Source organism: Otolemur garnettii, unplaced genomic scaffold (assembly GCF_000181295.1).
Source record: "Otolemur garnettii isolate 467f Iridium unplaced genomic scaffold, OtoGar3 scaffold00054, whole genome shotgun sequence".
Classification (NCBI taxonomy): Eukaryota; Metazoa; Chordata; class Mammalia; order Primates; family Galagidae; genus Otolemur; species Otolemur garnettii.
In genome coordinates this window covers 4,281,711-4,291,987 of record NW_003852449.1, presented here as the reverse complement: position 1 = coordinate 4,291,987, position 10,277 = coordinate 4,281,711, and the positions used below count along the sequence as shown (strand labels likewise).

The window sequence follows — 10,277 nt, the reverse complement described above, 5'->3', positions numbered from 1 at the left end:
AAAAAAAAAGAAAGAAAATTTAAGTCTATGTCTTACCACATTTCTTCCTGAGATCCATTTAATTTCTCTAATTCCAGGTTAGAAATGCTATCTTCTTCATTTAAAGTAGTAATTTCATCTCTCAAAATAGAATTCTCCTCTTGAAGCTTTTCAGATTCGTATCTGAAGCACAGAGATTTAAAAAAAAATCGTTATAACAAGGCAGTCATCTGGCATTTTTGGAAAATATTTTCTAGTAACTTCCAATAAGACAAGTATTCCATGCCAGTTATAAAGAGAAGTCTAAATTAGTAGTTTCTTTCTTCTTAGAAATCAAATTATGACATATTGACGAATTTAGTTCAGGAAGTCAAGAATTTCACTAAAAGACATTAGGGAAGTATAGCTAAAAAACATAAGCATGGAGCTAGGAATGGAGACTCAACGCCCACTCTGGTTGATTTCCCAGTGGCAAGCACAATGCTTTGGGAGATGACTTCATTTATTTCAATGTCAAGTCCAATCTGCTCTGAATGGACATAAGTCACATCGCTAAACTGTGTTAGTTTTAGTTTTAGGCCCTTGAGACCTGGAGAAGGAAAATTCACTACATAAATCAAAGGGCCATACAAAATATATACGCTATGTTTACTTTGTGGTTTTACGCATCTCATGATATCCTGATTTTTAGAAACAAAAATGATCTGAAGAGGAAAAACTACATCCAGAATTAAATAATTATGTTTCACATTATTAAGATACTTCAGACATGATATAATATGTAATAAGTTTTTATTAAAAAAAATTTGGGCATGGTAGCCCATGCCTGTAATCCTAGCACTCTGAGAGGCCGAGGTAGGTGAACTGCTTGAGCTCAGCTCAAGACCAGCCTGAGCAATAGAAAAACTAGCTGGATATCATGGCAGGTGCCTGTAATTCCAGCTATTTGGGAGGCTGAGACAGGAGGATCACTTGAGCCCAAGAGTTTGAGGTTGCTGTGAGCCATGATGACGCCACAGCACTCTACCCAGGGTGACAGAGAGAAACTTTGTCTTAGAAAAAAAAATTCCCAATTTGCTAGAAGACTATGCAGTTATATTTTCATAATGATTCTAATCAGTCTACTTTTAGGACTAGGACAGTGATTCTAATCAGTCTGCTTTTATCTTTATTCTCCAGGCATATTTATTAGAATCTGGTAGCTCTAAGATAAATTTCCCTTGTCTGTATGATAAGCCCTATGCACTTCACGTGATGTGCAAACCTGTAAGCCACAAAACATTTTTTCTGTATTAGTATAAGAAGCTAGTTCTTACCTACCAAGGGAGTTAATAATACACAAAAGGCATTCGTTCTCATACATGTTTCTTTAAAACAAGAAAAATAACAGCAAAAAAAAAAAAATCTATCCGTATGAATAAAGGAAGTGCTAGAAAAAAGTTAAAGATGTATATCAACAATGCAGATACTTGCCACTGTGAACTGTCACAGCCCACAGGAACATGTATTTGCTACAGAGGAGGGGAATGCTTTCTATGCAAGGTTATTTTACTTGTTAATACGACACAGGAGCAGAAGGAAGTGTAGAGTACCGCTCTCTTCTCAGAGACTAACACGTTAGTTTCTCTAGGCACAGCAAGCAGCAGGGTTAGGTTTGGTGAGGTGCTCTGCGGGACCCATGACATCTACAAGGTGCATACGTTACCTCAGAAGCTCAACCTTTTGCTGCATCTCACTGCAGGTGACTTGCAAGTCATGCATCATTGCCTTCAGCTCCTCCTCCTCCTCTCCTGGAGAAAGGGCATCTTTTTGCTTAATTAAAGTAGTGACTCTCTCCCTCAACTTTCTTGTCAGCTCCTGTAGCTTTTTTTTCTCCAGCTCTAACTCTGCTATTGTGGCCTGATACTGAAAATGTTTCTCTTGAAAGCCCAGGAGGCCAAGGTTTTCCTCCGGGAAGACTTGATTCTGTTCTCTTGGCTTTTCTTGATGTGTCTGAATTGTTCCAGGTAACCAGGCCATTTCACGTGCTTTTCTGCTTTCCAAGAGCCCTGGGTTCCCCTGCTCACAGTTTTCTTGTTTACAGCCTTCCATACCACGGTGTACGCTCATACCTGTGGGCGTGTGCTCTTCCAGTGTCTGACCAAGTTCAAGCGTCTTTTCATCAGGCTCGACTTCCAGGTTATCTGAACTGGCCTCCCACGAGGAGAAGCAGTCACACTGCCGGGCTGCTCTTCCCTGCAGCTTCTCAATCTTCCCCTGTAGCCTCAGAACTAGAACATTCAGCTCCTCGTTTTCTGTTTTCACCTCATCATAGCTCTTTTCCAGGCTAAGGAATGTTTCTGCCACTTCCTCTATTTTCTTCAGCTCCTCCTGCAGCCTGAGAACCTCTCCGGTGAGCTCCTTGTTATTTTCCAGCGCCTCGTGGTACCGCGTCTCCACCATCCTCAGCTCCTCCTGAAGGCAGTCATTTTCTCTGCTGGCATCTTCATATAACAACTTATACTTGGGGGAAGCCTCAGGGACTCTCTCAAGCATCTTCAGCTTCTTTTTCAGCACAGAAACATCAAAAAGTAGGTCCTGTTTCTTTTCAGAAGCTCGATCGCAGTCTGCACGTAAGACCTTTAGCTGTTCCTGAAGCTGACTAATCTGATTCTTCAGGTCCCAGCTTTCAGTCTTGGTCTCTTCACTATTTTCGAGCTCAGAAAAACTCTCTATGGAAGCTTCCGAGTCCTCTGTTTTGACCTCCTGCCTCCGAGCAGAGCTTGTCCCTGTACTTTCCAGGTCCTGGACCTCGCTGCCTTCTGGGTCACTCAGGATGTGGCTTCTGGCTGCACCTTCCACTCGCTTCATTTGGTTTTGCAGTAAGAACAGCTCTGTGCGTTCTGAAGACTTTCCAAAACACTCAGGAGTTGGCTCATCTAAGCAAGAAGACATCACTGACCCTGGCTCTAATTTGTGCAACCTTTGTTGTAACCTAGAAATTTCTGCAGCCATTTTCACATTTTCCTTCACTGCCTGCTCATGTGCTCTCTGCAGGCTGAGGAGGACATCCCCATTTTCTTCCAATAGCCGCTCCCCTTGCTGAAGCAGGGACATGGCTCCCCTTCCTTCCATCTCCTCTGTTTCTGCCGCCTGACAGTCACTCTGAGGCCTGGGGAGAGGGGATGCTGCCTGCTGCATTTCCTTGATTTTGTTCTGGAGCCTGGAGATTTCTGCGCTCATGTCAGCCCTCTGGCGATCTGCTTTCTCACAGGTCACTTTGTGGATGCTCTCCAGCGCCTGAAGCTTGGACACCATTTCCTGTCTTTCCTGGTCCCGTTCTATTTCCAGCCTTTCAAGCCACTGGCTGGCCAGCTGCTCCGAGGCCCCTGCCTGGCAGAGGACCTGCTCACGGTCCCTCAGCTCTCTCTCCTGACTGCTCTTCAGCTCAAGGATGTGGCCAGACAGCAGACTTTGCTGGCTTTCCGACACATTTCGTAGGTCCTCCAGGTCTTGGAGCAGCTGCTCCCTCTCGATGACCATGCTGTTCAAATGCTCTTTGTACGTTTTCTCCAGCATCTCTCTCTCCTGGGTCAGGACCAGGGAAGTTGCTTTCTCTCTCTGAAGGGTCTCTTTGAGCTGCTCCTGGGCTTCGGCACACTCCTGGGTGAGCTCGTCCTTCTCAAACTCCCACTGGGATTTCTCCTCGTGCTGCTGTTCCAGGAGGTCGGTCAGCTCTCGGCGGTAGCGCCCCTCTAGGCTCTGCAGGGCACTCTCACACCGCTCAGTGACCTTCTGACAGTCAGCCTGAAACTGGGCTTCTATCTCAGAGGTTCTTCTATTACACTCTGTTTCCATTTTTTCCCTAAATGTAGTCAACATACAGCATTACTGAAACTGCTGCCAACTTCGTCAGCAAACACAAAACACTTTTCCACACACAGAGGAAGCTGCTAAGCAAATAACTGAAATACTTTCTCAAAGTGGTCTTAACTTACTCCTCTGTGATTCATTTGCATTAGAAATAGGATCTCATTTCTGAGAGGTCAGCCTCTCAGAAGACAGGCAGCCATAATTAATCTAAGAGACTTACCTTTCTCAATAGTCAGAGGGAAATTTTAGAAATCAAATTCTTTGGCATATTCCTAGATGTATTTGTGGATTTTAAAACAAAGACTTAAATTGATATTTTACTGTAAATGATCAAATGCATATTAAGCTGACCCCTAACTTGGGGGAATAGATAACATTCCCTCATTTTACTATAGGATATTAGGCACACAAACCACACATACTGACAAATTCATTCTGCTCTTGCTACTTATTTAATAAAGTAGCAGCAAGTTGCTCAGGGCAAAGCCTTCAAATCCATCTGAGAATTTCACATACGGAAGGCGCTGCTTCATAGCCCTGGAGGAAAATGTAACTTTGCCCAGAATCCAGCTCAGACACAGCTTTACTCAGAAAGCAAGAGGATCGAACCAGAAAAGAACTACATTTGGGATCATCTTATCCTCATCTGGAACCTTAGGACATAAATTGATTTTTCTCTTTTAAAAACAAAACGGTTTCAATAACCCGGAGGTAGGCTTAAGTGGTCAAAACACTTTAAGAGTCTAGGAAGTCAACGGCTTCCATTCCATCTGACCTGTCCAAGTCTCCTGACCCCCGAGTCAGGCTGCTCCAGCCCCCCAACTCTCTTACCTGCCCTCCTGAAGCTCCCGCTGGTGCTTTTCCACGAGCTCCCTTCTCAGCTCCTCCTTCTCGCGCGCGTGCTGCTCCTGCAGGCGGGCCAGCTGCTCCTGGTGCAGGCGCTCCAGGTCCCGGGTCAGGCCCCGCACCTTCTCGTCCGTCCAGGCGCTGTTCCGGCGCAGCCCTTCCCTCTCGCGCTCGAAGTCCTCCTCGACCCGGGCCAGCCTGGCCGCCAGCTCCCGCTCGTGCTCCCGCCGCAGCGCCTCCCGCAGGCCCGCCGCCTCCTGCTCCAACTCCGCCCGCAGCCGCGCTTTCTCCCGCTCGTGCCCGCGCGCCGCCTCCACGTGCGCCTCCCTGAGCTCCGACGCCTGCCCCTGAAGTTCGGCGATCTCATGTTGAAGGTCCCGAATCTGTTTCTCCAGGGTTTGTATTTCGTTCTCATGCCTTTGCCTCATGTCCTCCCGCTCCTTCTCACAGGTGACCACGGTCTCGTCCAGCTGCTTCTCGTAATGTCGCACCTGCAGGCAGACAGGGGCCCACCGCGTGACCTTGCAACTCGAGGTTGCGGAAAGGGCCGTAAGAGGGGGCAGCAAGCACTTTTTTTCCTGTAAGATATTTCTGGGTTTCCTCATTTTGTTTTATAGTAGCAATTCAAAAACACTTTCAGCAAGGTATTTAAGGCAAGCATGGTTTGCTTTCCTTTTTTAACTGGGTTGTATTTTATTAGTGTCTGAAGAACTCTATTGAGAACTGAGCAGATCCTCACGCACCCTTTCCATCTGCAAACTTAGAGCCTTAAATTCAGACATTTACTGAACACCTGTCAGGTGCCTGCAGACCTGTCGGGCACACAAAGCTGGGTAAGATATAGTCCCTGCCATCTGGTAGAAGCCAGACCAGCTGCGGGGATGACAACTGCAAGGGTGTATAGACTAGAAGGCAACGTACAAGAAAAGGCACAGAGCAAGGAGCTACAGTGTGACCCCGGGACTTTAAGGGGTGGAAATCACATTTGGTTGGGGAAATTCAGGATGCTTGAGGTAGCAGCTGATAGAAATTATGTAGATTTCTAAGAGGTGGAAAAAAATAACAATGGCACAGTTTGTAACAGCACAAGCAAAAGAAGACAGAGTTTGATGGACAATCAGGAACCATCTGGTTTCACTGGAAGATACTGGCATGAACAGGGAATGGGAGGTTGGAAATATAAGTTGAAGCCCTGTGGTGAGGGGTTTGGAGGCCAAGGCTCAGAACTTCTGCCTGATGTAACAGGTAATGCAACATCAAAGGGCTTTTTGGGTTTTTAGTAAGATGTTTTTCAACCAGTTGGAAATAACATAATGGACTTAAAGCTTCAAGTTTCATGTCTGCCAGACAGTACATTTTGGTGAAATTCTCTCAGGAGGAAAAGGCCGGCCTTCCTCTCAGCATAAAAAATCATCCTGAGGAAGCAGGTCCCTGGAAGTCACCAGACAGCAGAGGAAACACACAGAATGTGTTGCTCTGTGAGAAAACAGAGTTGGGAGCATGCCATGTGTAAAGGGCCGTCAGAGCTCAGAGGGGGCTGGCATCTGGGCTGGGTGTGGTGACTCACACCCACAACCCCAGTACTCTGGGAGGCAGAGGAGAAAGGATCTCTGAAGTTTAGGAATTTGAGACAAGCCTGAACAAGAGACCCTGTCTCTACTAAAAATAGAAGAATAAAATTAGCCAGGTGTTGCAGTAGGCTATAGTCCCAGCTACTTGGGAGGCTGAGGCATGATGATTGCTTGAGCTCAAAAGTGTGAGGTTGCTGTGAGCTATGAGGCCATAGCACTCTACCCAGGGTGACAGAATGAGACTCTGTTTCAAAAAAAAGAAAGAGAGGGCAGTGCCTGTGGCTCAAAGGAGTAGGGTGCTGGCCCCATATGCCAGAGGTGGTGGGTTCAAACCCAGCCCTGGCCAAAAATGCAAAAAAAAAAAAAAAAAAGAAAGAAAGAAAGAAATCTGAGAACTGGGTGGGTGGGAGGACTCACTTTATCTTCGAGCTCCAGTCGGAGGCAGCGTAAGTCCCTGTGATGTTGTTCTTTCATCTGTTCGATGACCAGCTCTGCCTCGATGCTCATATTCGAGGGGTTGCACTCTTCAGAACCCAGCCCTGAAAACACATGGGATCCACTGAGCCTCCAACAGGTTCTTTGACTAACACGATCTGGCAACCGAGGAGGGATGCCCAGCTGAACTCAGGAATGAGTCTCAGCCTGAATTAGCCCAGATGGGTTCCACTGTGAAACAACAGAAGCCAAGAGAAGGCTCCTCTGTGTTCAAGGACGAGGCCCCCGGGAGGGAATAAAGGTGAGCAGGTTCTTCCGGGTCCAGGCAGGGCACCAAACCTTAGTAGAATTCATCTTTTGGAACAGGAAGTGGGGGAAGGTAGGGAAATAGTTGCTTAAATGTGACCTCACCCTAATGAAAACGCTGCAAGTTGAGGTCATATAGCATGAGGCAAACCAACCGGACTTCTAGCCATCCCAAAACTACAAATGACCAATTAGCAGAGGGGCAGTGAGGCAGGGGAATGAGTGGCCAGTGTACTTGCTCCCATGTCTTGAGGAGTTAACTCAATGGGTCAAGAATATCTGACCCATCTTGAAACATTACAGAAGACTGGCTGTTGTCCTATGAATTTCCTGTGGTGTGGGTGGATCCCTATCTTAAATTTTCAGGTAAAGTAAAAAAAAAAAAAAAAATAGGGCATAGGTTAAGAACCCTATAGGCAGTTTTTTTGGGGAAATTCTCAACCTATCCATGAGTTCAGCTCTACAACTACCCTGATGATGGTTGAGGAAGATAATGAAATGTGAAGGACACAGGCTAAAAAGATTATGTCTCATACCACACAGACATCTCTAAGGCAAGGGTCTCGAGATAGTTTTTCAGTGGGGACACACACAGATGAGAGAAAGGAACTCTTCTTGGGTATGGGTCCAGCAGCTGGGAAAGACAGTTTTGTGCTGGGCTTGATCTTCATATATTTTGGCATATCCCCAGCTGAGAAGTAACCCCGGAGTAAGCCACCCCATGATGGTGCAGCTTCCTGCACCCCAGAAGAGGACCCTCAATCCTGGGCCATCTGTGGAAAAGCCCAGAAAAGCAGCTGAGGTGGACCCTATTTTCAGATCCTTAGACCGTGAGCCAACAATCAGAGGAGAGGTCTTGAGTCCCCTTCCCCTTCCTCCCCAAACCTGTAGTAAGGAGATAGTACTCATTCTGTAGTAAGGAGATAAGGGGCAGGCATGAGGGACAAACAACCTCTGTAAGAATTGTACTCCTGCCCAAGTGGCAGTGGGGAAAGCTATTTATAATAGAAGAATTAACTATAGTTAGGTCCCTGGGTTATGAACAAGATCTCTTTTGTAGGTTTGTTCTCAAGCTGAATTTGTATGTAAGTTGGAACAGGTATATTCACCTGTCGCTCACAATAGCCTCCATTTGTGAGAGCTGTACATCAGTTGGGTATTAGTAACTCAGGGACTTACTGCAAGAGCCTCTGTGTGGAGGTGCGAGTTGTATGTCAGAAATGTTTGTAACTTGGAGACTGCCTGTACAAGCTCTTTCTAAAATTCAAACTCAACATACCCAAGAAGATATGAGGAGGGGAGAAATGAACTGAGAGAATGTGGGAGGCCCCCTGACAACGGCTGCCCAGCCACGGACTTGGAGTCTCCACAAAGGCCTGGGCCACCAACTGTTATTTATCTTATTTGTTGTTTTGCAGAGAACACAGACCTTCAGCTCCACCAGCAGAAGCAAGCCACTTATGGCTTCTGTGGTTGCTGGCAGGCCCATTCTCTAAAACCATCCTCATACCAGCAGGGCATTCTCAGAAAGGGCAGGCTCAGCCACAGCTCAGTGCCTGAATTCTAACACCCCAAAAGCCGGGATCCTTCCCAGATTTGTGTTTGCTTTTTTAAACACAGCAAATTCCACTGTGCTTTGATTTTTTCCATTCCTTTGTTGATACATATCAAAATCAGATGGAAATATTCTCATAAAGACTTCAAGGACAAATGAAAAACCAGAGCATAAATGAAATAACTCAAGAAAAAGAATATTGCCAGTCTTTTTCTTTAAGGTTGCCAGATTTTTGCAAATTTATGTTCAACCAAAGTTCCAAAAACAAAGGTCGGAGGCCTTAACTAATTAAGCTTTTTCAAATGGTGTGTGAATGTGTTTACCCTGGTCGGCCTCAACACCACCGCCACCGCTGCTGACATCAAGTTCTTCTGACAGTGAATTCTGCAGAGGAGGCCTGAGGACTTTGCCCTGAGCACGGTATTCTTCTAGCTCAGACTGGAGTTCATCCACTTGGTCTTGTAATATCTGGGGTTTAAAAACCAAACCAGGTCTTAGAAGTGACGCAAGGAGCACAAGCAATGGCAAACAACAAAATAGATAAATTGGATATCATTAACAAGTAACTTTTGTGCTTCAAAGGACACCATTAGGATGGAGACTTTACCTCCTTCATGTTTACCTGGCTGGAGCTGGAAAATATTCTTCTTGGCAAAGTACCTCAAGAATGGAAGCAAAAGTATCCAATGTACTCAGCCCTACTATGAAACTAACTTAGAGCTTTCATAGGAAAGCTATAACCCAATTATAGCCCAAGAATACCAGAGAAGGGGAGAGGGAGGGGAAGGGAGGGGAGAGGGAAAGTGATTGGTGGGATCACGCCTATGGTTCATCTTATAAGGGTACATGTGAATCTTTCTAAATGTAGAATATAAATGTCTTAACACAATAACTAAGAAAATGAATGAAGGCTATGTTAACCAGTTTGATGAAAATTTTTTGAAATTGTATATAAAAACATAAAAACAGCACACTATACCCCATGACTGTATTAATGTACACAGCTATGATTTAATAAAAAAAAAAAAAAAAAGTAAAAAGACAACCCACAGAATGGAAGTTTTGCAAATTATATATCTGATGGACTTGTAACTAGGATATATAAAGACTATTACAACTCAATAATAGAAAGACAAAGAACTCAGTAAAAATATGGGCAAGTGATCTGAATACATATTTCTATAACAAAAGTAAGCAAATGACCAGTAAGTACATAAAAAGATACTCCACATCATTAGCTATCAGGGACATGCAAATCAAAACCAGGATGGAATCTACTTCCCTGGCCCTGAGGATGCTAGAATCAAAAAGACATACACTGACAACTGTTGGTGAAGTTGTGGAAAGGTTGGAACTCTTAGACCAGTAGGTGTGTAAAATGGATCCAACCACTTGGAAGAAGTTTGGCAGTTCCTCAAAATGGTACACAGAATCACTGTACAACAAACACAGCAATTCTACCACTCAGTACATACCCGAGAGAAATGAAAAAATATAGCCATACAGAAACTTGCACTGGCTGGGCACAGTGGCTCACACCTGTAATCCCAGCATTTTAGGAGGCCGAGGCCAGTGGATTGCTTGAGCTCAGGAGTTTGAGACCAGCCTGAGCAAGAACAAGAATGCTTCTCCCGGCTCGGCGCCTGTGGCTCAAGCGGCTAAGGCGCCAGCCACATACACCTAAGGTGGCGGGTTCAAATCCCCAGCCTGGGCCCGCCAAACAATAATGATGG

At 45.4% G+C, this 10,277-nt stretch overlaps 1 protein-coding gene across 1 annotated transcript in view; it reads right to left on the bottom strand.

Annotated features, from left to right (window-relative positions):
• Positions 1-10,277, bottom strand: part of NIN (ninein) — a 96,456-nt gene that overhangs the window by 23,725 nt on the left and 62,454 nt on the right. Inside the window, exons 13-17 of the mRNA XM_023514491.1 lie at positions 8,868-9,012; positions 6,666-6,787; positions 4,663-5,168; positions 1,685-3,823; positions 37-162 (exon numbers count right to left, since the gene is read on the bottom strand). Coding sequence (XP_023370259.1) covers positions 37-162; positions 1,685-3,823; positions 4,663-5,168; positions 6,666-6,787; positions 8,868-9,012 — 3,038 coding nt within the window. The remainder of the gene's footprint in view (positions 1-36; positions 163-1,684; positions 3,824-4,662; positions 5,169-6,665; positions 6,788-8,867; positions 9,013-10,277) is intronic.